The 27,301-nt window shown below is 41.1% G+C and overlaps 1 protein-coding gene across 1 annotated transcript in view; it reads right to left on the bottom strand.

Annotated features, from left to right (window-relative positions):
- LOC134455446 (uncharacterized) overlaps positions 1-22,364 on the bottom strand; it is a 31,396-nt gene extending 9,032 nt beyond the window's left edge. The window contains exons 1-11 of the mRNA XM_063206505.1: positions 22,289-22,364; positions 15,416-15,456; positions 7,657-7,792; positions 7,173-7,330; positions 6,696-6,794; positions 5,482-5,622; positions 3,877-4,787; positions 3,287-3,409; positions 2,598-2,738; positions 1,845-2,101; positions 699-967 (exon numbers count right to left, since the gene is read on the bottom strand). Coding sequence (XP_063062575.1) covers positions 699-967; positions 1,845-2,101; positions 2,598-2,738; positions 3,287-3,409; positions 3,877-4,787; positions 5,482-5,622; positions 6,696-6,794; positions 7,173-7,330; positions 7,657-7,792; positions 15,416-15,419 — 2,239 coding nt within the window. The 5' untranslated portion in view covers positions 15,420-15,456; positions 22,289-22,364. The remainder of the gene's footprint in view (positions 1-698; positions 968-1,844; positions 2,102-2,597; positions 2,739-3,286; positions 3,410-3,876; positions 4,788-5,481; positions 5,623-6,695; positions 6,795-7,172; positions 7,331-7,656; positions 7,793-15,415; positions 15,457-22,288) is intronic.
- Between the last annotated feature and the right edge of the window lie 4,937 nt (positions 22,365-27,301).

Below are 27,301 nucleotides of genomic sequence, written 5' to 3'. Positions count from 1 at the left end.
ACACAATGGCAGAAGAAGACAAACATAACAAATACAAATATTTTACAAATCAATAAGAAATAAGACGCTGTCCATCACAAAAGCACACACACACACACACACACACACACACACACACACACACACACACACACACACACACACACACACACACACACACACACACACACACACACACACACACACACACACACACACACACACACACAGGCCCCTGACAACTTAAGTATTCCCCATACGGTATGTCCAGTGGGTGAGCAGTAGCCTCGCGCGCCATCATACGTACTTCCGCCAAAAGATTGGCTCTGTACATAGTCTGGTTACTGTTTTCTGTGGAGTGTTGTTGGCCGGCAGGATCTTGCCGGCCAACCCTCCCCAGAAAACAGCCAATAAGCGAAGAGACAGGTTGGTGGGGGCGAAAGGAGGAGGAAGCTTGTGACGATGACGTAACCGCCTGCGCTATGTTGTTGTTGAGTAACTGTCGGCGATTGGGTGAGAGCTGTCCAATCATTTCCAACCAGAACTGAGTGCGAACAAGCTCCAGACCACAAATATGAAATGGTAGTATTATGGGATGGTCAGGACCAGGCTAGGTGAGGAGCACACACACACACACACAGACACACAGGCTCCTGACGTTCAAATTATTCCCCGCCCTCTACACCTAACAGGTGAGGAGTGCATGAACACACACTGACCTGTGACCCCAGTGACTTCGAAGAAGTCGTCCATCTGCACCGCTATGAAGGGCGCGGTGCTGATGGCGGCGTCCACCTCCCTCTGGATCACCGTGGCGACGGACCTGATCAGCTCGCGCTGCACCGCCACGCTCGACGCCCCCACGAACTCCGTCGCCCACGGAGACGAGGCGTCCAGGTGAGCAGCGAGAGGCTCATCCATTTCCGCCAGCAAGTGGACCAGCCCGGTGTAGTTGTCATGGTTACTCATCCTCTTCCTGATCAGGCTACTGTAAGAATGGTGTTCAGCAGGTGGATAAGAGGATAAGATGCAGAGGCAGAGATTGGCAAAACTGTTCAATAAATTTGTCAAAATACAATACAGCTATACAGTCATATCGTTGGGAAAAGGCTTTTAAGTGTAAGGTGGTTTTATTGAACGTGTCTTGTCAGTTTTGATTGGTTCTCCTGATCAGGTGATACTCCTGATAGAAGTTGCAGAGTACATTCAGAGACACCATGATACTTATTAGGGGTGCACGGAATATTTGGTAACCGAAAATATTCGTTCGAAAACGCAAAAAAAGACATTCAGTTTTCGGCAGAAAGCCATTTGAGCGGCCGAATCAGAGGCTGAATAGAAAACGAATTAAAACTGGGCATTAATGAAACTAATTTCAGTTCTACTGTAACATTTGGGGATTTCAAATATAACCAGTATTTTCTTTGATAAACATTGATTTTATTGTAAGCCGTAGATTTAAGAGTAGACCTAACTTTTGATCACTTTTAACTGAACTGTAATATTCGGTTTCTGCCAAATGATTAATTACTACTCAGTTTCGGCCACAATTATTCATTTCGGTGCATCTCTACTACTTTTGTAACATACCAATAATCTTTACCAATGGCTTACTGTCTCTGAGCATACTCTGCAACCTCTGTGTTCCGTTTGCATAAAAAATGAATGCTCCATATTTATGTCCTTTGTAATGACCTATTTTTTGTATCATTCTATGCTCAAGCTAATGGTGTGTTAGAGGTCTGCGCATCTCTATATTTCTACACTCCACATCAGTAGTGGTATCAATATTGACATAAAGAATCGTGATCTTGATTTTTCTCATAATCGAGCAGCCCTATAGGAACAAATCCCCATTCGCCCACCTTTTCCTTCTGTCTCTGCTACGCACGCCATCCTCATCATCATCATCATCATCCTCTTCATCTTCTTCCTCATCCTCATCGCTGTCGTAGTCGCGGAGTCTTTGAAAGGGAATCCCTTGTTTGGCCAGGAATATTACTACGGAGATGAATCTCTTCAGCACCTCTCTGTTCTTGGACACCTGGGCGTTGTGCTGCTTGGAGCGACTCTGCTCAGCCTCCTGGTCGACCTCCCCCCTCTCCTTGCCAAACACCTTCAGCTACATACACAAGGGAATAACAATAATAATATTAATAATAATAATAATAATAAACATTAATTGGGTGTCGTGCTGCTGGGAGCAATGCGTCTCAGCCTCCCTGTGGACCTCCACCCTCTCCTTGCCAAACACCTTCAACTACATACACAAGGGAATACAAATATTAGTATCATTAATAGTAATAAACATAGTAATATTAATATACAGAACAACAAACAACAAATGAATAATGACAATAATACTTAACAATGACAATAATAGTAGTAGTAATCTCTAAATTAAGGGTAGTAGTGGGGCTCTAAAATTAACACCAGCCAACCAAATTCCTGTTGAAATTTAATTTTGCCTGGTAGAAAAGACCAACTTACTAGCCAGATTTCACCAACTAGCCATTTTTGGCTGGTAGTGAAAATTGTTAATGTAGGGCCCTGGTAATAATGCTAATATTAATAATAATCATAGGAATATGAATATAAATAATAGTAATAATAATCACCTTCATTGTGGCCACTATGTGTGCTCTGGACTTCTCGTGTCTCTCAATGGCCCGGCCCAAATTCACCATGTCAGCATAACCACCATAGACCCAGGGGTTGCCCGCCAACTTGTCAAACAGCAGACACGGCCAGCAGAACAGCTGTAACAATTTTCATAATAATCAATACGCATCACCTTATAATATTAATAATAAGAATAAGGCATACTACTACTACTACTACTAATAACAATAATAATAATAATAATAATAAGACATGGCCCATTGACTTGTCAAACAGCAAACACGGCCAGCAGAACAGCTGTAATAATGATAATAATATTATTATTTACAACAACAACAACAAGGCATTACCTCTCGAATTGTAATCAAATTGCAAAAAACACTTGTGGCCTGTTGTGGCAAAAATGTTAATGTCACACACACACACAATCATATAAAACCATTTGACCATTGTCACCTTTGAAGTGGTGGGGCTGACCGTCAGCCAATCACACACACACAGACGCACAGAGACACACACAGAGACACACACAGAGACACACACAGAGACACACACAGAGACACACACTTTTACACACCTTCAACGTGGTGGGGCTAGCGAACAGCCACTCACAGACAGAAACGCGCACCGCACACACACACTCACTCACTCACTCACACTCACACTCACACTCACACTCACACACCTTGGAGGTGGTGGGGCTGGCAGTGAGCCACTCTGTTTTGGTGAAGTGCTGCTTGTTGAACGTCCGCACTCCGGTGGATTTCGTCTGCGTGATGCTGACGTCAGGCGTCGGCCGGCCCCTCTCCTTAAATCAGATTATATTAAATTAGATTAGATTAGACCAGATTAAAGCGATACTGTTCCATTTTTGGAAATAAGATCATGTTTCACCTCCCCTTGAGTTAAATGATTGAGTTTTACTTTTCCCCAGTATTTTCAGCCTTTCTCAGAGTATGGTAGTGCTAGTTTTACCTCCAGGCTAGCTATTCACATTGGATCCAATGAGATCAGCAGCAGGCGACTAACACATCTCTTAGGATTCAATGCTAATTGCTATTTTGAATTTTTGGGCACTTTTGGTTTAAATGGGCCCCTCATAATTAGTGGTGCAGAACTGACTCACTGGTGGGTGCTGCACCCTCGTAGGCCCCTATTTTCAGAAATGTAAAAAAAGCCCGCTGGGAAATGCCCGCTATGCCAGCCCGTCCAGCCCTGTACAATACATATACACACACATCTAGCCCTATACACTCCTGCACGTACAGTACATACCAACACCCGGAGCTGCTGCTCGAAAGACAAATTCAGGAAATTGAATTTCAAGAAGAAATCCACGTCCTTTTCGGCTTTGTCGCAGACGGCCATGGGCAATGGCCTTGACGAATGGCCGCCGTCAGGAACCTCGGCAACAGAACGACCCGCGGGAACCTCGGCAACCAAACGACGACCAGGGGCCTTAGCAACCAAACGACTGTTGCCCTCAGCAACAGCACGACTGGGGGTTCCCTCGGCAACCAAACGACCTGGACTCTCTGCGGCGGCGGCAGCAGCCACAACAGGGAAAGCGGTGTCCTTTCGGGGTACAATAATCAGCATGTGTAATCCGGATTGGGTGTCAACCCTGACGCCGTCAGCCGGGTTGATGAAAGTCAGGTTTTGAGCCTGCGACTCGGACTGGGCACCGACACCATTGTGTGGGTTGACTAAAGTGAGATTTTGAGTTTGTGCTACTACAGCTTGAGGAACAACAACTTTGGGCTTGATTGGTCTGAAGTTTGCAATGTGCGCGAGCCGGTGACTGGCGTCTGCAATGTTCCTCGAACATCCACATGACGGCTTATCTGTGGTGGCATCGTCCTGATTTCCACTGTCTTTCCCCGAGAACTTTCCACATGTGGTGCACTGATATGGTGTCTCTGCTGCTGCGGTGCACTGATATGGTGTCTCTGCTGCTGCCGTGCACTGACTGAATCTCTGGTGCTTCACGAGGGAACTCTTCGTTCCAAAGGCCTTTTCACACAAATCACACTGGAATTTCTTCCCGGCGCAAGTTTTTTGATGCGTCCGTAAATTGTTCAGTTTAAATGTCATGCCGCATTTTATGCACTGGCGACACTTTCCTTTTCTTCTTTTCGCCGGAGATTTGCGTGCGTCGTTGGGTTGCTTCATGCTTAGTGAATCACCTGTAATAACAAAAAAGTACAATAAAAAACATCTTTTTTAATGATGAATCCTTTCCACATATTTCCTTTGTGCATTCCCTGCATATGCATGGGTTTATACTGGTGGTGTGTACATGTTTTGTTGAGCTCGAAGTCACATTTTAATCTGGCTCCGGAAGGGGGCTAGAGAGGGATATTCCCTCATGTCCGATGGTATTGAGTTCTATAATGCAGTGCCTTTCATAGATAGTGCATTACGGCTAAAAGAGGTTTTCCTAAGAGGAACCTCCACATCTTACGTTAACCACTGCTCGAGTAAACAGTGTCTGACAATATTTTATTTGGACAAATACAGGCAGTTTGCATTCAGTATAAGACATGATTTGTTGAGCCATGTTTGAACGTGTGCTTGTAATAGTGGACATTTCCTTTCACACTTTGAGAAGATTGAAGCCTTGTTTAACCCATTGTGTCCTGGAGACACATATACAGGTTTTTCAGGATTTTGAAATTTAAGCTGTTTTATTAACTATGTGGTTATGTTAGAGCTGAATGAACACTTACAATGCAAGGGGGTGGTCTTGGCTTTTAAATGTAACTCATTGTTAACTCATTGCATGTTTGTATGTGCTTCGGAGGCTGATACATTTAGGATTTAATAAGAAGAGGGCACCCTTTCCCAAAAAGGGCTTAGCACAACATGGGTTAAACGTACTTGTAAGAGTATGGACATTGTGGAGAGGTTCCCCTGCTGGCTCCTCTGAAGGCCACGTTCCTCCATCTTCCTCTTCCTCTTCCTCCTCCTCTTCTTGCCCCATCATATCCTCCTTCTCTTTTAATGTTACAGAGATCTCTGCTGCTGGAGAAAACATGTCCAGTCAGACTTAAAATGTGCAAAGATGCACAAAGATATGTATACATGAAGGTATGTATACCATTGAACACTTCTCTGAAATGGTGTTAGAGTCAATGTATTAACATTTATTTTCAAAACAGCATTTCGTTTAACATTGAGAACTCCTCCTCAGCAGAGAGCCTATAGAATTTGGTGTTTCCAGTCCCCAATGAGATGTCATGCACTGCTTTATGGGGAAAGATTAACTGCCACTGTTTCATGAAATTCTACGTGTTGTGGTACCACACCAAAACCAATTATGATGGATAATAGTTTAAATGTGTACTAGTAACAGGAAAGTGGTGAGAACTATTTAAAATCTTAACCTGCACAACCACCTTTAAAAGGTCAAGTATGTAGTTTTTAGTTATTTACATGCAACCAGAATATATTCCCCGTACTGTATAGTAGTCTCATCCAAAAGTCTTGGAACAACAAGCCAATCCTCCTAGCCATAGCACAGTTTTAGCCAACGAGTTTCTCTGTAAATGAGTGGGGAGAGAGACGGAGAAGGATTGGCAAATGACCTCAGGCCGGATTCGTACCCGGGTCGCCGGTGTGGCAGTGCAGTGCCCAGCCGGTTGAGCCACGGCTAGGCCAGCCGACCGTTGTCAACCACACTGGGTCTTCATCAGGTCATGACCAGTTGCCATTTTCTGGTGCAATAGGCCCCAGTTTAAAGTAAAGGGTTTTAAATGTAAGCCCAACGGCCACCAAGTTTTGACTACAGTACAGTAATTCAGCTGGTGAAGACATCAATCATCCCATTGGCCAAGTAGAATTTGCTTGATTATCATCCACTTTCAAATCTCTGTTCGAGACTTGGTCTGATCCCACGATTAACATTTCCCAAATGGCCTGGTTATACCGCCTCCCTCGGTTTGCTACTGGTCTAGGCCAGAAAAGTCTGTGCTGAAAACCAAAGATTGCTAAACCAAAGATTTTCTTAGTAGAACATCTCTGCTTAAACCACGTCTCAGCCCAGTATTTTATGTGAAATAGTTTTAAAAATGTGTTTCAGTAAGCAACAGTACCTGTGGAATCGATGGGGCGAATACAGGTGTCTTCTGGTTTGACGTGGTCCGCAACAAAAGGCTTTCGTCCCTCTTCTTCTTTCACTTCCTGTTTCAACTCTACAAACCAAACACAAAAGAACTGCCAGAGTAGGTATTGCAACTCATTGATAATGTGCTGCCTATTGGCAAATATGATCTTTTCACACATATTTTCAAAACAAACCAATATTCACTATTATGACCAAATTACAGTAAGCGTTGCAGCTAAAAATGTATATTTCTGGTAATGTGAAACACAGTGGGCTAAGCCCCACATATGGGCTTATGTGCCCAGAGGCACCCAGGTTCAAATCCTGCCATCTGGTGTCATTTCCCAACCCTTCCCCATCTCTCTCTCCACACTCACTTCCCTTTCTGACAGTCTTCACTATCCTATCCAAAATAAAGCCCAAAAATGCCAAAAAATAAAAGTGATATGTCTGTAATTAAGCGTACCTGTTGAATACATATGTAGATGATCTGAGTCTTCTATTTTGACATCCACCACAGGTGTTGTGGTCATACCATCAGCAATGGCAACCGCCTCTTCCTCCACTTTCATCTCCCATCTTGGGCAAATGCCTTCTTCCGTTTTCATTATGTCTTGTCTTGAGCTAAAATAGAAATACAAAAATAGTATAAACTGCTGACACGAACATAGACACATGTGGGACCAATAGTAAGAAGCTGGTTTAGGAGTAAACCAGGTTAAGTTAAGAGGCAAATCATCTAAGAAAATGAGGACTCCAGGCTCTTCTATAAGATAACCTGTTTACTACTGGACCAGCTTCCTAGTATAGACCCATAGAGGGTTGGGGCGGTACCTGACAAGTGGCTACAGTATATGACAAGTGGCTACAGTACATGAACATCTGTGTTTGAGTGGGGTAGAGGGGGTAACTATTATTTAATCGTAGCTGGAACAAAGCTGATTTTGAACCTTGAGCTGGTGTCTTCTTCCATTTTTATCTCTCGTCTTGAGCCAACGTCCTCTTCAAAATCAGCCATGCCACCAGGATCTTCTTCCATGTTTACTTCCTCTTCCAAATCTTCCACCTCCAACTCACAGTTCAATTCTATAACACAGCAAAAGTGTTAGGCAAGTTACTCAAAAACTGTAACGTATTACTAATTACGTCTGTACAAGCATCTTTGCGCATTCAGGAAAGTGCTATAAAAACCTATGTATTATTATTATACAGTATATCACGAAAGTGAATACACCCCTCACAGTTTTGCAGATTTTTGAGTATATCTTTTCATAGGAAAGCATTACAGAAATGTCACTTTGACACAATGATTAGTGACCTTTTAACAACATATTTAACTGCTTACATTTCCTGTTCACTCAGAAAAAAAAATACAGCAATTAATGTTTGAACATGTACTCACAACAGTGAGTACACCCCAGATTAAAATCCGGTAGAGAAGGGGCTATGTTGGCTCGAATCGTCTCGAAATGAAACGAAATGAAAAGGGATGACAAGGGAGGTCATCAGTGTGCGTTTCAACCTTTCTTTGCTTTGATCTTTTACATTTTGAGTCTGCATCTGGCTTAAATAGATTAGTGTGAGATTTGAATGCAATCCTATGGAGAATATCATGACTGCTTCAGTAGTCACAGTGCATGTTGACATGCATGTTTCTTTTAGGTGTATTTCAGATTACCAATGTTGACAGTATTCATGCATCCCCAAACCATGTCAGTCCCACTACCATGCTTGGCTATTGAGAGGATACGCCTTTTTTGTAAAACTCACTTGTTTACCACCACACATGCTTGACACCATCTAAAGCAAATTTGTTTATTTTGGTCTCAAGAGAGATGAACAGACTAAGGATATGGATCACTGGAACCATGTCGTGTGATCTGAAGAGACCAAGATAAACAAATTTGCTTTCTTGCAATCTGGGGTGTACTCACTTTTGTGAGTACATGTTCAAACATTAATTGCTGTATTTTGTTTTTTTCTGAGTGAACAAGAAATTTAAGCGGTTAAATATGTTGTTAAAAGGTCACTTATCATTGTGTCAAAGTTAAATTTCTGTAATGCTTTCCGATGAAAAGATATACTCAAAAATCTGCAAAACTGTGAGGGCTGTATTCACTTTCGTGATATACTGTACATGTATGTTAATGTCTTTTCAAAATAATCCCTTACATAATATTGTTACTACATTTAATATCTAAGGCATTGCACTACGTTTGCATTACTTTAGTTATCCTCGCTAAAAGAACTAAATGTGCATCTGGCCATTTACAGTGAATCAAGCTCATGAGTCATGACTCTTTCACCTCCCTTCCAGGAGGTGTTTTGCCAGCATGCAGGCTAAAAAGTTTCAGGTTCAGGAATTACTTCTTTCTGACTCACCACACTGAACACAATTAAAATCCAGGTTAGAGTAGCATGCATTGTAACTTCAGTTACTAGTGTTGTATAGTATATTTCAGAGCTTTCCCCTCCCTACATTAAATATAGCAAAACGTAATTTTATTAAGTAATCCATTTTGTAATTCGCTACTCCTGCACAGCACATACAGTATGTGTACAGAATTATTAGGCAAACAGGCTTTTTGATCATATTGTCCATTTTACTTCAAACACCAACCTGTATGAACAGGAAACCTGTTTAGTTGGATTTAAGCAGTCCATGTCATGCACATTTGTATGAAAAGAGAGGGTGTGATCTAAGGCAGGGATTCTTAACTATTGGGCCGCGGACCAAAGTTGGGCCGCGCACACAACCTCCAGGGCCACAGAAAACGTTCAGTTTCGCACTAGTGGGCCGACAGGGCCACGGGACTGCACGGACGAGTAGCGCCCAAATGCCAAATGGCAAATTCCGACGCATTAAGAAAAGTGTGAGCCTTTTCCCAAATTCAACTCTGTCACAACGCAATGACCACACCCCACTGTTTTGTTTTGCTCGGGGGAGTAGGAAATTCATCAAGAACAAGATGGAACACACGTTGTAGGCTATTTGGAAATTACCAACCGCTTTCCAGCTGCTTTGGCGACGTCTTCTGTGTCCTAATATCCTTATTAGGGGTTCAACGGTTACTCAAAATAATTCTAGTTACTGAATCTTTATCACATAGGCCTATTTGTCCAAGTATCTACACATTAGTCCTTTCATGCATTTTGCTTGATAGGCCTACTGGAAAGTTTTCCAACCGGCTGCAGAATTTCTCTTCACGTCTCTTTCTCTTCACGTTGTCTTTTCACATCAGCAGAAAAGCGTCCTGAATTTGCGATCAGCAGATTCATTACAAATCGCAAGACAAGAGCTGTTACGCAAACTCTGAGCTGTCAGAAATGCATTCAAATGTGTGAATGACTCTGGTTGCTAAACTGAGTGAATTTGATGAGTGAAATTAAATGAGTGAGATTAATATCAGTCTAATATTATTCCAGTTCTATCCCTTGTGATAAAATTCTTAATTGCCTATTTATTTATAATTTATATCATAATATAGGCCTAATATATATTATATTATATTATTCCTATAATATAATATAATATAATATAATATAATATAATATAATATAATATAATATAATATAATGTAATATATAATATAGTATAATATAATATAATATAATATAATATAATATAATATAATGTAATATATAATATACTATAATGTAATATAATATAGGGCCTAATATAAATTAATAGCCATGGGCCTCGGGACGCTGTGCACTGGAAAAAATGGGCCTCAACGTCAAAAAGGTTAAGAATCCCTGATCTAAGGAATCCAATACCTTATATCAGATGTGAATAATTAATGGGTAACTTTGTTTACCTCTGGGGAAATGGGCCATAAAACAGATCTAAGAAGTCTAAAGGCAATTTTGAAGGCTTCCATAGGGATGTGGCTGCTGTGAAATTGCCAAGATGTTGGTCACGTTATTATCACAGAAGTATCAAATGCACACAAGCCATCCGTGGTCACGTGGCCCTCCAATGGTGGTGATGGGAAAATGTTCAAACTGAAAAATAAAGTCTGTATATTAAGCTCCCGGTTCTCTGATTTTATAGTGGCATTTATTTTATTCAGGCAGGATGTCCTCCATCAGACCTTGTATGCCTGATGCCCTTTGTCATGAAGGTCTGCCCAAAACGTCACTGTATAAAATAAGAGAAACGGGTGCTTGCTGTGCGGACTTTATTTTCAGTCTTCATGTGACTAATCACAACATTTTTGAGATGGATTCGTGCTTTTTTTCTTTGTTAAAGTTTTTTTTTTAAACCTGGCCCTCATCATAAAAGCTGCCCATCCACAAGCCGTCTAATAGTTTTTTTTAGTAGCAGAATTACTGTATGCCGTTTCCAGACCAAGAGCGAACTACGCTGCCTGGTAGCGTGGGTAGCAGAAGAAGTTTCGCCTTGAATTCCCTGTATTCGCTCCAGACGCAGCATTGACATGTTTGATTCAACCAATCACATAACGGCTCTGGCTTGACAGGCTGGGACATTCGTTGATATGAACATTCCAATTGGTTTTCGCCGAACCGCGTCATAGCGAATTCGCCTACGATTAGATTTAGTTTAGTTCAGTTTATTTAGTTTAGCTCAACAGGGACCATGCAAAATACACATTGATTACATAAGTAAAAAGATGGCTTGTGCCAGATTATAGCTATATACGTAGCTAATTTCCATCTGCAGTCCCTGGACAGGTAAAACAAATATTAAAATACAACATAAACAAGATATAAAGAAGTAAGCACATCCATAGGCCATGGGTCATAAGCCCCCCACCCCCCTCCCCAACACACACACACACACACACACACACACACACACACACACACACACACACACACACACACACACACACACTAAAATGGCATAGTGTGAGTCATATTTTAAAAAACATATGATTAATGTTGACAAGACTGGTTGGTTAATATCCATTTTTTCACACCCCTTGAGAAGGCCTGATAATCAGTAATACTTTTTAGGTTATTGAGTAGACTATTCCTTGTTTTGGTTGCCCTGAAGGAGAAGGCTGACTGAGCTAAAGCAGTTCGTCCGATTGGGAGACTACAATCACCCCTAATGGTGGATCTTGACGTTCTGCAAATCAATTCAGAGCAGGGTTGAACAAATGTTCTTAGAGGTGGGGGTGCTGCATTATGAATAATTTTATGGATTAGCTGCAGATCAGAAAATTGTACGATGTTTTCAAGGCTGAGCATATTATCCTTGCTCAGTATAGGACAAAGGTGGTACTGAGAATATCTTCTATCTAGGACCTTCAGGGCCTGCTTGTATAGTGAATCAATGGATTTTAAGACAGTCTTGTTGGCCTGGGACCAGCTTGATAAACAATAATGCAAGTGGGACATAATCATAGCATTGACATAAGTCACAGCAGCATCAATACTCAGAGAGTTATGGATATGTCTAAAATTTGATATGCTATACTTTACATCAGTGGTTCTTAACCTTTTTTTCTGCACGCACCCCCTTAGCTGTTCCCAAGACAAGCCGCGCACCCCCATCCCAAATATCTACACGTGTATACACACCAAAAAAATGATTTAAGTCATCAATTACAATGATTCTTACTTTAGACATTAATCAATACTTTAATTAATTTACATGGGGACGAAAACATGTTTAAATTTGGTCTTAATTTGGCCTAATTATAATGTTTGGAAGCAGAATTTTGGTCACAACCTCAACACAAACAAAATTCCACGCACCCCCTGAAATCTCTGGCGCACCCCCAGGGGGTGCCCGCACCCCAGGTTAAGAACCACTGCTTTACAGTATTACCCAGCTTTTTAATGTGGTTCTTAAAACTAAGAGTAGAATCTAAGGTCACACCTAAATATTTAAACTCATCAACATTATTTAGCTTTGTTCCATCAACATATATGTCTGGAACAACATTTATCTATTGTGAAAATACATTGTACCAGTTTTGTTGGTATTTAGTGTGAGACAGGAGGTTTTTAACCACATTGAGACCTTAGTTAGTGTTTGAGTCAATTTGCTGGCCACCTGTACCGGATCTTTGCCGTGTGTAAATAATACAGTGTCGTCAGCATACATCAGAATCTCCACACCCTCACATACAGATGGAAGATCATTACCTTCGTTTATGTAAGTGCTGAACAACAAAGGTCCCAATATGGAATCTTGTAGCACCCCCATAGAGCATGCTTTTAAGGAAGATATTTATTATTATTATTATCATTATTATTATTATTATTATTATTATTACCTGTTATAATAATAATAATAATAATAATAATAATTGTATTTGTATAGCACTGTGTCATACAAGGCATGTAACTCAAAGTGCTTAACAAATGGGAAAAAAACATTGTTAGAGATGGATTTAAAAGGAGAGGTATAGAGGAGAGGCAGAAATAGCAGGAAGGCAGAGGAAGAAGAGATAGACAGAGATTGTAGAGTCATAAGGTCAACGTAGGTTAGGACCAGGATTCTTAGATGCGTAAGGTCCATAGTGGCTGGGCCTATCATAAGTCATAGATAGTCACACAGAGATTGGGCGCTCAGGTGCGGCCCCTGGTGGCATCAGGGGTGAGGAAAAACTCCCTTTCGCTTGAATCATAGTTTGACCGCTGTGTATTTATTTATTTATTTGTGAATATGTTTGTTTGTACTTCGTATAACTCAGACAGAACTGAGACGATTTTTATGAAATTTAGTGGGATGATTGGTCATGACCCAAGGAACAATCGATTACTTTTTGGGAGTGATTGGGTCAAAGGTCAAAGTCAAGGTCACAAAAAGGTCAAAAACGTAAATTGAGTCGATTTTTATGAAATTTAGTGGGATGATTGGTCATGACCCAAGGAACAATCGATTACTTTTTGGGAGTGATTGGGTCAAAGGTCAAAGGTCAAAGGTCAAGGTCAAGGTCACGAAAAGGTCAAAAACGTAAATTGAGCCGATTTTTATGAAATTTAGTGGGATGATTGGTCATGACCCAAGGAACAATCGATTACTTTTTGGCAGTGATTGGGTCAAAGGTCAAGGTCAAGGTCACGAAAAGGTCAAAAACGTTAATTGTTTGCCAAATAAAATCTGTCTGCCTAGCGAATTCATTCCCTTTGTCATTGTCCCTCTTTTCCTGTTAGTAATTTTGACCTGGATATGTTTATCACCGTAATTTGTCTAAACCTACACAATGCGTGCGCGCAGCACTTAACACAGCAGGCATCTATCAAAGGAACGCACCGTGTGTGTAAGCTGCATTCTCCTCATCCCTCATGGAATGGCAAGCCATGTTGAGAGACTTTAATTAAATGCAATGTACTCCCGATTTTGTAGAGATATTAGGCTTCAGTAAAATGTCAGCACCACATCAATGTTAGTTTGGCAAATGTAACGTTGGCATGCAAATAGTAGGCTAGGCTATACTTCCCCAAGCATACTGAAAATGGCCATTGCCACAGTATTCAGTGTGTTTTTACACATTCAATTACTCCCACTAAAGGTATCTCCCAAACTCAACGATGAATGCTGCCAGTTCACATTTCATCTAGCAATCTAGCACCATCTGCAAATGCCCTAGAGAATGATCGCACCAGAGCTACTCAGAAATTTAACCTACTGTACTGATGATGGGGGGTGAAGTTTTAGCCCATATTTCATTTTCCAGTGTAAAACTGATGCTATTGTTTTTGTGGTAGCCTAATTGCCTCAATTTATTTTACTATAAACCAGCATGGATGGCCTTCATTTGTGACATATGGCTCGCATTTTTGTTGAAGTTCTGTAACGTGGATTATCTTATACGTATATACTTTTTTTAGTTTGATATAATTACGGACAATGCACATTACTGATTTTGTGACATTTTGACATTTTTTGGAAGGAATATAATCAAAATAGTCCCGCCGTGTGGATTATTGTTTTGCGACGTGCATGTGGGAGCCTTGTCAGCAAAGGGTACAACAGTATTGTTTGGTTGTATTGTTTGGTCTTTTGTAGCCCGTATCCCCTCATGAAACTGCAATGTGCTTCACACATAAGAGTAGTGCCATAGTAGTAGAGACGTTAGAATTAAAAGAGTGTTTGTTGCCGCGATTTCAGCACCATGGACAGAGGGCGCCAGTCCATGCAGGCGAGGCGGCGGACAGGATCTGACACGTCAGGCCAGGTAGACGGACATGAAAGCTTTCAACTGATACAATTTCATAAAAATATTGCCGTTTGGATTTGTTATAGACTGTGTATTTCACATATATGTTTCAAAACACCTCTTCTGACAACATCCAGTATGGATTTAGTTTAACCTATTTAATCGAGGTCAGCTTTAACTTCCGGGGCACATACGGCCGAAAGATGAAAATATAAAAAATCAAGCATGTCAAGCTTTTTTCATTGCCGTTATTTTGAAATGAAGTAGAAAATAAAATTTGGAAATACTGATCAAAATTTGTTTTTTCGTTTGTCACTTCAACGTTTTTTCGTTTTTTTGTTTAGTTCTGAACAGAAAAACAAAAGAACGAGTGGTACACGGACCGAAAAACCAATTGGAACGTTCATATCGAGGAGTGTCCCAGGCTGTCAAGACAGAGCCCTTATGTGATTAGCTGAATCAAACATGTCAGTGCAGCGTCCAGAGCGAATAAAACGAATTCATGGCGAAACTTCTTCAACCACCCCAGCTACCTGGGTCGCGTAGGTAGCGTCTGATGTACACTCACCCATAATGCTGAGTGACCATGTGGACCCCACACATTTGCAGCTGCAACAGAACAAAGCAGAATGGTTACAACGTGAGTATACACACATTCACAACACACAATGGAAGAATGAATGAATGAATGAGGTTCACATTTTGAGGGCTTGAGATGTCAGGTGGCACAACCACAAATAATGCCCATAAAATAAAATAAAAACCCTCCCTTTTTAAGCCAATGTGTGACGCCTAGGCATGCACTGTTGGTCCATTTATAAACAATATTGGCCAAGTTTGTGTCTTGTGGTGCCCCTGGGGCACTGTGCCTCTGGCCCTTATGGATGACCCTGTCGTGCCGAAAAGCGAGTCACTGCCAGAACACGAATGTCCTCATTGAAACCAATGACATTTTTTGAGAGAAAATTATACTATTTTTTGCAGAATTAACTATATAATTAATTAACTAAACATATGCTTATGAAACATTACTCGTCCTCCACTTAATGAGCTATTTGAATGAAATCGTAACATTTGTTATGACAATTCTTCGATTCGTTGATGGAAATAATACTGAAATTGTAACCAGCTCTTTGTGGTACTTCCAGAAGGAATGCAGATGCTTTATTGATAGGCTTTCCCTCATAAATTGTGTCGGATTTGTCTGCAAAAATGGGTAAAAAAAATATCTGAAAAATTGGTCATTGGGTTCCATTAGTTTCAATGAGGGCACTCGTGTTCTGGCAGGGACTCGCTTTACGGCACTACACCCCATCCATGACTGCGAATATGCTTCGTTCTAAGATAGTCTACTAAAAACAAAAACAACAAAAATAATCCATAGAATTGCCTAGTGTACGGTGTTCATTTTAGGACATCCTCAGAAAATACTTCGTCATCCTCAGATAGATGTTTGTCATCCTCAGATAGATGTTTGTCATCCTCAGACAAAACTTTATCATCCTCAGAAAAAACATTGTCATCCACAGATAAAACTTTGTTGTCCTCAGAAAAAAATGGTCATCCTCAGACAAAACTTTGTCATCCTCAGACAAAACTTTGTCGTCCTCAGAAAAAAATTGTCATCCTCAGACAAAACTTTGTCGTCCTCAGAAAAAAATTGTCATCCTCAGACAAAACTTTGTCGTCCTCAGACAAAACTTTGTCATTCTCAGAAAAAAAAATGTCATCCTCAGACAAAACTTTGTCATGAGGATATGACATTTATTTAAGCACTTTGAACCAACTTGATGGTGTAGTGGCATAATATTGTCTGCTTATAACTTTTGAACCACTGGACCAATTTTCAAAAACTTGGTATCCCTGTAATCCTTGGGCTGAGACGAATCCAACACATTCTATGACGTCATTTTCTGCCTGGATAGTTTTTCCGCCATTTTGGATTTTGTGAAAATCAATAAAATTGCTATTTTAAGCTCAAATTTTGTTGAAATTTCCTGTAAATTGGTACACATTATCTCTGGACCAAGCTGAACAAATGTTATTGAGTGAATTTTGCGCAAATGTTTTCGTTTGGCCGTGAAAGCCAATCAAAAACTGCCTACAAGTCACCAAACAGGAAGTGAGGTCATATCTTGGGAACCCCTTGTCAGAATCTTCTGAAAATTCACACATATATTCTTGTCTATCTCATGACCTACCACAGGTCTATTACAGGTCTCTAGCTCAAACTCTCTTGCGCCACCAACAGGTCAAAGTTTTAGCTACATTTTTGCCTGTAACTTTTGAACCGTACGCTCAATTTGAAATCTGATTGTACCGTTCGCATATCAGCAGTCATAAAATGTCCGCCATTTTGGATTGTGTGAAAATTAAAAAATGTGCTTTTTCCTACAAATTGAGTTGGATTTTGACAAACACATTCTTCACAGTCTGCTGAGTACTCATTAAAATATAGGCCCTCACCCCAAATCCTCTAGCGCCACCAGCAGAGCTGGCCATTAGGGTGTACTGCAGTTAGCAAAAGGGGTCATGCATCAAATTTGGGCTTGCTTGTTTAAATTCATTGTGCGTCCCTCTGACCGTCTGCCTGGTCGGCTCTCTCTGTCGCCGTGGCGACTTGCAGGTTTTCTGTTTTGGCCCGAATTGCTGCTTGCAGCTATATTTTATATTATTTTTCTTTTTTTATTTGGCAATGTTGATATGCTAGCTTTATAGTCAAGTGCATGTATGACTTAACACACCAAAAAATCTAATAAAAGGTTTTTCAGTGGTTTAAAGTACTATCAGATCTACTTAACAACATATTAAAAATCAGCCAAAACCTGAAAGGCCTCTTTTTCAAGATGACTGACACCAGGCCCTGATGGACTTAAGGTTACATTGAGTATAGTGGTGTTTGATGCATGTTTAGACCAAGTAATGTTGTAATGAGAACATTTCCATGATACGTATGTAAATTTACCCTTAAGGGTTATAAGGGCAGTTTGCTGTTAAAAATTCCCATTAAAACTGTATGGTACACTAATATTACTACTATAGCCTGCCTTCTGCAGGCTAATTAGCGCTAATCTCTTCTTTGTGTGTATTTTAGATTTTTTGAATTACTATTATTTTCACATAATTTTTCACATCCTAGCCATCTGGGCTGTGCAATGCCTCGCTTTGGAATAGTGACCCAGTGTTTCCCACAGAAATTTCGGAAACTATGCGGGCAGGGCAGCCGGGATTTTTGTATTGTGGGGGGGATTATAGGCCTATATTTCAGCCATTTATGTTTTGAGAAATTACATAAGATCTAACCCATGACATGTTTTACCCATGTACATTGTCATTTATATATTTTTAAAAAATGCAGTACAGAGAATCATTTCTGTTTGGGTCATTTCACGTGAAATCAGACACTTTGGGACCCGACCGACCCGGATTTCAATCATACTTGGTGTGCCTTTTCAGTAGCAAGGTAGCACCCCAGAACTGCATTGGTTTGAATCTGACACTAATATTAAGGGAGAAACAGACTAGGAAAGGTTCACATGTCAAGAACATCCATTGCCAGTTTGCCACAACAGAGATGTACCATCATGAAGCTGAGAACCTGTTGAAAAGGTTTGAATCTGCAAGAACTATTCCAGGTACTCAAAAACTACACAGCTTCTGCCCATTGTCAATGGACACAGTGGAAGTTAGGCCATTTTCAGCATTCAGAGAAGGCAGAGTTGAAAGAGTGAGCTCAGTAAAGGAATGTGTTACATTTTCAAGCATCAAAGGGTATGTTGTAGCTGTATATGATGGCAACTGGTGGCTAGCATGTGCTGAGGAATGTATGCCGAGCACCGGAGAGGTGAAACTGAACTTCCTGCATCCTCATGGGCCATCTCCATCCTTCACTTTTCCCTTCAGACCAGATTGTCATGGATCATCAGGATGTGCTTCTGGTAGTGGAACCTGTAACTGCAACGGGACGTACTTATACATTATCTACAAAAGACACAGCTGCTGCTTCAAATGCACTGGTAGAGTACAAAATGAGAGTGTAGCCATTGATTATCTCTTTAAAGTATGGTAAAGGGAAGATGGCACAGGTACACAGAGAAGGAATGTTCAAACATTCACATATCATCATTTGGTGTGTATAAATTGACATCTGCCTTAGTTTCTGAAACCTGGGACCATGGCCACTGACCATTTTTGTTTTGTTTTTGTTTTGTCATGTGATGCTACTACTATGGTATTACCATATTATTAGTAAGTGGTCTGTATGATGCCATATTTGTGAGTCAAATTCTCTCTGAAATGAATAACAAACCGAACACCAGCATTTTAGGTGCTGCTCATGACATTGCCGGCTACGTTTGGACAAGGAACTGGCCATTTTAAAATATGAGTTTTTTAGATATTCAATTTTTTATTTTTCAATTTATCATAATTCATATTCTGAGAGTAGTTGTATTCCAAGGTGATTGTGTAGAGCCAGAAAAGAGCTTTCAAACAACACCACAGGCATCTTTTTGTGACTAACACTGACTGATATATTCAAGGCTGAATGTATAGTGTCCTACCCTCACATGTGAACCTTTCCTAGTCTGTTTCTCCCTTAATATTAATGTCAGATTCAAACCAATGCAGTTCTGGGGTGCTACCTTGCTACTGAAAAGGCACACCAAGTATGATTGAAATCCGGGTCGGTCGGGTCCCAAAGTGTCTGATTTCACGTGAAATGACCCGTTTGCAACACACTTCATTTGGCCCTCATGCAGGGGTCTATGCAATGAAAAAAACAAAATAACAAAATAGGAGCACAGATAACAATTTAGGAGCACTGTGCAATTGTTAACGCACAGACGAAAAGGGTCTATGAGAGTAGGCTATGCCTTTTCCCACACACACATAGGCGCACACATTCTACACATTCAGGGGTGCTGGTCACAGGGCCAGTTTTTCCAAATTCCTCCCAGTAAAAGGGCTGAACAACATATTGCACATTTATGTCTATATTCACATTCATTACACATTCATTTCTATATGCAGCCCGATGTCTCCTCTGTTGTGTCAATGAAGGCCTGTCGCCTAACTAATTATCATACAACTGGGAGTGTAAGTAAACTCATCCCAATTGTCCCTCCTCTGAAGGTTTTTTATTGCTCCCAAACCCAAGTTAACTACAACAACTTGACTTGATCCCTCTGTCTTTCAAGCACTCTTGGTTTTCTCCATAGGATGTATTTACTCCAGGAGGAAAATGCAAAGGAAATCGTTTTTCAAATCGTTTATATATATATATATATATAGTTATTCCACATCTGTTTTCACTCTGTTCAGGGTTTGTTCACACAGTGTGTCTGGAGCTTATATATTTTGTGTTCTGGCACTTACTACTTATTGATAAATCTAGGTCTACTAGGTCCTTACTAAGGTTATATTGGTAATATATCCCTTATTGTACATGAACAAGACATTTGCGAATAAATGTCTAACAACTGTCTGATTTTGCTTAGTACATGACTTACAAGTTACTTACACAGGCATTAATATTGTATGAATACGTGCTAATAAATGTAACGCTAAAATAAAGTGTTACAGTTTGTTTAATGGGATTTTTTTTTTGTGAGGATGACAAAGTTGTGTCTGAGGATGACCATTTTTTCTGAGGATGACAAAGTTTTGTCTGAGGACGACTTACGGTAGGGACACATACACGCGAATTTGCGAACTTTGCCATTCATTCCTATGAGACAGGCGAAGGCAAGCGATCGCAAGCGACAGCAAGCGAACAGGAGCGAAGCGAAGCGAAATTATTAAAGAAAGTTTAATGTTATGCAAATGAGGAGCGAATTCGCCTGCCACGGCCCAATCAAATCAACAATATACTGTTCCATTCCATTTGATTCGCCGCGACGACCTGATGACGGTTGAATTTCGCCTCTCTTCGCTTCGCCTTGACGAAAGGGCGTCGTTCTAGTGAGTCCCCTTCGCGAGACTCACTAGTTTGACGCCCTCTCGTGACTTCACATGGTAATCAAACATTTCAAACAAGCGATTTAAGGTTAGGTTTAGGTTTAGGGTTAAGGTTAGGGTTAGGGTTAAGGTTAGGGTTAGGTTTAGGGTTAGGTTTAGGGTTAAGGTTAGGGTTAGGATTAGGTTTAGGGTCGTATGACGTAAGCGGTAAGTCACGAAAGGGCGTCGTTCTAGTGAGTCCCCTTCGCGAGACTCACTAGTTTGACGCCCTCTCGTGACTTCACATGGTAATCAAACATTTCAAACAAGCGATTTAAGGTTAGGTTTAGGTTTAGGGTTAAGGTTAGGGTTAGGGTTAAGGTTAGGGTTAGGTTTAGGGTTAGGTTTAGGGTTAAGGTTAGGGTTAGGATTAGGTTTAGGGTCGTATGACGTAAGCGGTAAGTCACGAAAGGGCGTCGAACTAGTGAGTCCCAGTTAGTGAGACTCACTAGTTTGACGCCCTCTCGTGACTTCACATGGTAATCAAACATTTCAAACAAGCGATTTAAGGTTAGGTTTAGGTTTAGGGTTAAGGTTAGGGTTAGGGTTAAGGTTAGGGTTAGGTTTAGGGTTAGGTTTAGGGTTAAGGTTAGGGTTAGGATTAGGTTTAGGGTCGTATGACGTAAGCGGTAAGTCACGAAAGGGCGTCGTTCTAGTGAGTCCCTTGCTTCGCCTCCTATGTGTCCCTACCGAAAGCTGAGGACGACAACATTTTTTCTGAGGCTGATGCTGAGAACTGATGTAATTTTTTCTGAAGACGACAACATTTTTTCAGAGGATGACAAAGTTTTTTCTGAGGACGACAATGTTTTTTCTGAGGATGACAAAGTTTTGTCTGAGGATGACATTTTTTTTTCTGAGGACGACAAAGTTTTGTCTGAGGATGACAATTTTCTCCCTGAGACTGACAGAGTTTTATGTGAGTCTGATATCTGAGTCTGATATCTGAGGATGTCCTAAAATCAACGCCATACTAGTGGCATTTGTTGTGGGTGCAACTTGCACCACCCTGACGCAAGCTACTGTCGACAGTGACCCATGAATGAATGAAAATGCATGAATGTTTTGATAACGTTTTCATCAACCAGACGTATCAAAGCTCAAGAGAATAGAACTAAAACCGACAACAAGGGACAGCAATGCATTTGACCCCTTCAGTGCTTGCTTATAGCATTATGCAGATATTCCCTAGGCCTACGCTATGGGTTCCATATTTTTTACCAGTAGGTCGAAGCCTACGACCTTCCCAACCGGCGTGGATCAATGACAAATTGGCTTGATTCTTGCCTCGTCGTGCATGTGTAAAGCAAACTTGGCTGCTAGGCTACTTGTCTGGCCATCATTTCCTGAGAAAGGTGTAGGTTTAAGAGAGTGCGAACCGATATAAGACCATCAGTTGCACAACACATAATCTTTTATTATTGCAAACATAACAATTGCTTACCATGAAAGTCCAAAGCGAAGATAATCAACTCCTGCGTTCGACTTCCAATGTTGTCTACTGGTTTGTTTACAGCCGCTCTCTCTGCACGGACGAAGATGGCCAATGGAGAAAAGGCGACAAGGAGTGACGAAACGTTGCAGTCTGGGTTTTGTAGTTTATAGTCAATTCAAGTCGGTTTTATTGTCTTTGCGCTTTCTTAATAGAGCATTTATAGAGGATATGTTTTGAACTCCAAGGCACAACAAGTCCCAACAATGCACTGCACATTGTGCACTGTGCGGGATTTTTTGTTGTTTATTTCCAGAATAAATGCTGCTATAGGCCTACTCACTAATGTAGGCTACCTTTTTCATTTACCACCACCATCAAATTCAAAGTGTTCATTATGACTGGAAAAATTGCACTTTTCATACATGAAAAAGGGGATCTTTTCCGTGGTCTGCCACTTTGAATTTCCAGAAATAGCCATTTTTAGCTGTAAAACTGGCTGTACTTGGGCCATGCTAGAAAATATTAGGCCTGCTTTATTACTCAGTAAACTTTCATGAAAAGATCAAATTTGGCAATACGCAACCCAGTTTCAATGAGCAGCATAGTTGCAGTAGCCTACCTTTTGTGACCATTTCCTGCACAGTGTCCCTTTAGTTTGTCAAGCGGGAGGTCCTGGAGCGCAGAGGATGGGTGACTCCCCCAGTTTACCATTGTTATAGCATGATAAAAGTTAACTCAATAGATGAAGTGGCAAAGCAAAGAGATCTGTGTTATTCACAGCTTCCAATATGAAAATAAATAACAGAAACAAATAGTTGGTGCTCAAGGGAATATTAGATAGACTAGAGATGGACAAACTCAGGCTTGGAGGTTACATGCAGCCCGCTGAGCCATGTCATATGGCCCGCAGAGCCTAACAAAAAAGACTACAAATAGGATACATTATGGTCCCTCCTCGTTCTTAAAATGGCTGCCTAAAACCAGGGACGTGCTAAGGTTTTGGAAGCCCAAAGCATAAGTGGTCAGGAGGCCCCCCTCATATTTGAATAATAATAATAATAATATGTTTTTTTTGTCAATCTCAGTTTAGGAGGCCCCAATTTTGGGGACAAAGTTGTTGAGGCCCTAAGCACTCTGCTTGCTCTGCTTATGCCTAGCGGCGGCCCTGCCTAAAACCAGGAGTCTTGTGAGCTTCAGATTAAGTGCATAAGCTAAATCTATATAGGCCTACTTTTCATTCAAATGTGCAGGAATGCCTTTCCATAGTCTATCAACTTCTTATTGTTGTTATGGGCACTGCCTGCTACATCTGGCCCTTCGATCAACTCTCAAACCCAATTTGACCCATGGCCTTGGTCTTTGGTCATACATCTACTAGTTTATTATTTAGTTAATATTCATGAAAATATCGAATCTGGCAATATAGGCAGCACAGCTTCAATGAGCAACATAGCTGCAGTACCTATACTCTGGCCACCATCCTACACAGTGCACCTTTTAAGTTATTCTGTGTAAGTAGAGGCAATATACACTCACCGGCCACTACAGGAACACCTGTTACAACTGCTCTTTGAGGCAAATTTCTGATCAGCCAATCACATGGTGGCAACTCTATGCATTTGTGCATGTAGACATGGTTGTGATGATCTGATGCAGTTCAAACCAAAGAGGCTTGAGACAAGAGGGCTTACTCATGTCATAACAGCGTAGTACGAAATGATGGCTAGGGGAGTACGGAAATGTTATTCAGTGTGGAACAGGTCATAGGACAGCGTGAATGTCTGTCAGCTGTCCTTAATTACCCCCAGCAATTACTGCTGACCAACAGCTGCCGTCAATTGGCCACAAATTATCCATCATGGTGTTGCCCCCAGAGCCATCTAATAACAGAGTTGCGCAAACCGGGGACCAGGAAGTCGGTTGGTGATGTGATTCGTGTAGATTAAAATGTTTCTTAACAGTAAACTTCTGTTCGTTGGAAACTAACACAGAACCATCACATACCAAACAAAGATTAAGTACAAACAAATTACATTACCTTTACCACATTTTCTGTGTTCTACGGCCACCTCCTAGAACTAAGTAACTTCTAATAGAACTAAAGTCAATGGGGATTTCTATGTTAACGCTCCGTGAGGCTCCATGAGAGCCGCCATTGCTGTGGAAAGACTGGTCCATAGAGGTCTATGGGAGTGACGTAACTCTGTTATTAAATGGCTCTGGTTTCCCCCACTGACCATGTGCAAAGGAGTACGGAAATTGTATCCATCGCACCCACTGACCAATGACCATGCGCAAGGGAGTTAATTTTCCATCCACTCGTGTCCTCAGGCAACGCCCCCGTTACTACCCCCGTGGCCAATGCATTTCCCCCCGAGAGATTGTTCTTCTGTTGAGTTTCTTTGGTTCAAACCAAACATCATAATGGGGAAGAAATGTTATTTAAATGACTTTGGACATGGCATGGCTGTCCAGCTGAAAGGGCTTGATTTGAGTATTTCAGAAAATACTACTGGGATATTCACACACAACCATCTCTAGGGTTTATTAAGAATGGTACGAAAAAGAAAAAAAATGCAGCGAGCAGCGATTCTGTGGGCAAAAATGCCTTGTTGATGGTAGAGGTCAGAGGAAAATGATCAGACTGATTTGAGCTGATACAAAGGCAACATTAAGTCCAATAACCACTCATTACAACCGAGGTATGCATAAGAGAATCTCTGATTACACAGGACATCAAATCTTGAGACTGACTTCAGCTACAATTCTGGGACATGCCACATGCAGAAGTTGTCAGACGACACTGCAATTGTGGAGTGTATAAGAGACGGCCAGGAAGAGGAGTACTGGACGACTTTGTAGGATGGTGCCAAAACAACCTCTGCAATTGCTTATCCCATTCAACGCTCGTCTGCAGACCGCCTCCGAGGTCATACACCCATGAACTGGTTGGTCAACAACTCACTCACGTGTGTATACGAGTCTTGTCTCACACCACACAAGTTTGCGCAGGTCCCCAATTCAGCTCCTCCTCGCTGCCTGTCCCCCAACTCCTCACACGTGGTGTGTTAGTACAGTGGTTCCCAACCTATGGGTCGGGACCCAACTAATGGGTCGCCAAAGATCCACAGGGGGTCGCGGAGCCCTCTTGATTTTAAGGGGTTTCATTTTAAATATATATATTGCCCATGAGTGACAAAGCATTTAACTAATAAATGCATAGAAGCAACAAATTGTATAAGTGCTACATTAAACATTTATTCTATATTTGACCGAAGTCGAATTGAGGAATAAATAACTAAAATTAGTTTTCACAGGAAACAGAGGGCATCTTGTGACTCCCTCTCGTGCGGGCACTCGCGTGGTTGGGTCACCAAAGCTTACAATAGTAGAAACATGGGTCCCTTAAGGAAAAGGTTGGTAACCACTGTGTTAGTAGAGCAAACTGGTGCGAGCTCATCGTCTCGTTCATATTTGCGGCCGACTTTAAATGCGCTGTTTTAATAACACCCACATCGTGACGCTCACGCGTCTTCTGTCCATTGATCGACAAAATTCTAAATCAATCGCACCTACTGTCTGCAGTCAACTTTTGCTTATGTTCTACCAGTCTGTCATTGCCAGTGTGCTCTTCTATGCTGTGACTTGCTGGGGTGGAAGCATTAGGAAGAGAGATGTGGGACGCCTTGACAGACTGGTGAGGAAGGCAGGGTCAGTGGTGGGCATGGAGCTGGAGACTCTTACCTCAACAGCTGAGAACAGAGCCCTGAACAGACGAGACTGTACAGCTCCAGGCCTTTTTATTAGAATAGCATGAAAAAGTTGATTTATTTCCATAATTCCATCAATAATGTTAAACTGTCATGGATTGTAGATTCATGGCCCAGTTTTTTAACTATTCCAACCATTATTTATTTTTCTTTTTATATCCGTTGACCTTCCAGCTAAAAAAAACCCATGAATTGGGGAATTCGCAGCATTAGAATATTGTTATAAAATCAAATTTTTCTTCATCAAAATTCGGGTCACATTAAATCAGTTGAAATTTGGTACTTTCTACATAACATGCAATGGTCAATACTTGGTTAGGTCATTCTCTGTCTTCATAATGGCCATGATGCGTTTAACATTGAAGTCAATGGCAAAAACAGTGCATGGGAGTTATGGACTGGTGAGTTAACACCAAAACGTGGCATGGAAATCTACAGGGTATATTGAAGAGTGAAGTGTGGGGCACCAGGTCAACAAACAAGAACAACTGACAGCAAAGCATCAAGGATATCTGGGCTTCCATAACTCCCATGCACTGTTTTTGCCATTGACTTCAATGTTAAACGCATCATGGCCATTATGAAGACAGAGAAAGTCCTAACCAAGTATTGACCATTGCATGTTATGTAGAAAGTACCAAATTTCAACTGATTTAATGTGACCCGAATTTTGATGAAGAAAAATGTGCTTTTATAACAATATTCTAATGCTGCGAATTCCCCAATTCATGGGTTTCTTTTAACTGGAAGGCCAACGTATATAGAAAGACAAAAAAATAATGATTGGAATAGTTAAAAAACTGGGCCATGAATCTACAATCCATGACAGTTTAACATTATTGATGGAATTATGGAAATAAATCAACTTTTTCATGCTATTCTAATAAAAAGGCCTGGAGCTGTATAATGGATAATCAGCTGCACCCCCTTCACACCACCTTCAGTAACCAGCGGAGTCTGTTCAGCCACAGACTCCGTGCTCTCACCTGCAGGACAGACAGGCTAAGGAGGTCCTTAGTCCCATGGGCCATTCAACTGTTTAACAGTATACAGAAGGACACTAAGAAGGACATCATTATTGGGGATTGGACTGCCTGAGATGCCAGAGCTGGCCCAGATCGGGAAACCTCTTGGCATGTGTGTCTGTGTGTGTGTCTGTATGTATTTATGTAGCTACGTAACACCTGAATTTCCCCCTGGGGATCAATAAAGTTTCTCTACGCTACTAAATGGACTATAGCAGCAGAAAACC

This window comes from Engraulis encrasicolus, chromosome 1, assembly GCF_034702125.1.
Source record: "Engraulis encrasicolus isolate BLACKSEA-1 chromosome 1, IST_EnEncr_1.0, whole genome shotgun sequence".
Lineage (NCBI taxonomy): Eukaryota > Metazoa > Chordata > Actinopteri > Clupeiformes > Engraulidae > Engraulis > Engraulis encrasicolus.
Note: the sequence above shows the minus strand (reverse complement) of the source record. Positions and strands in the feature narration are given on the sequence as shown.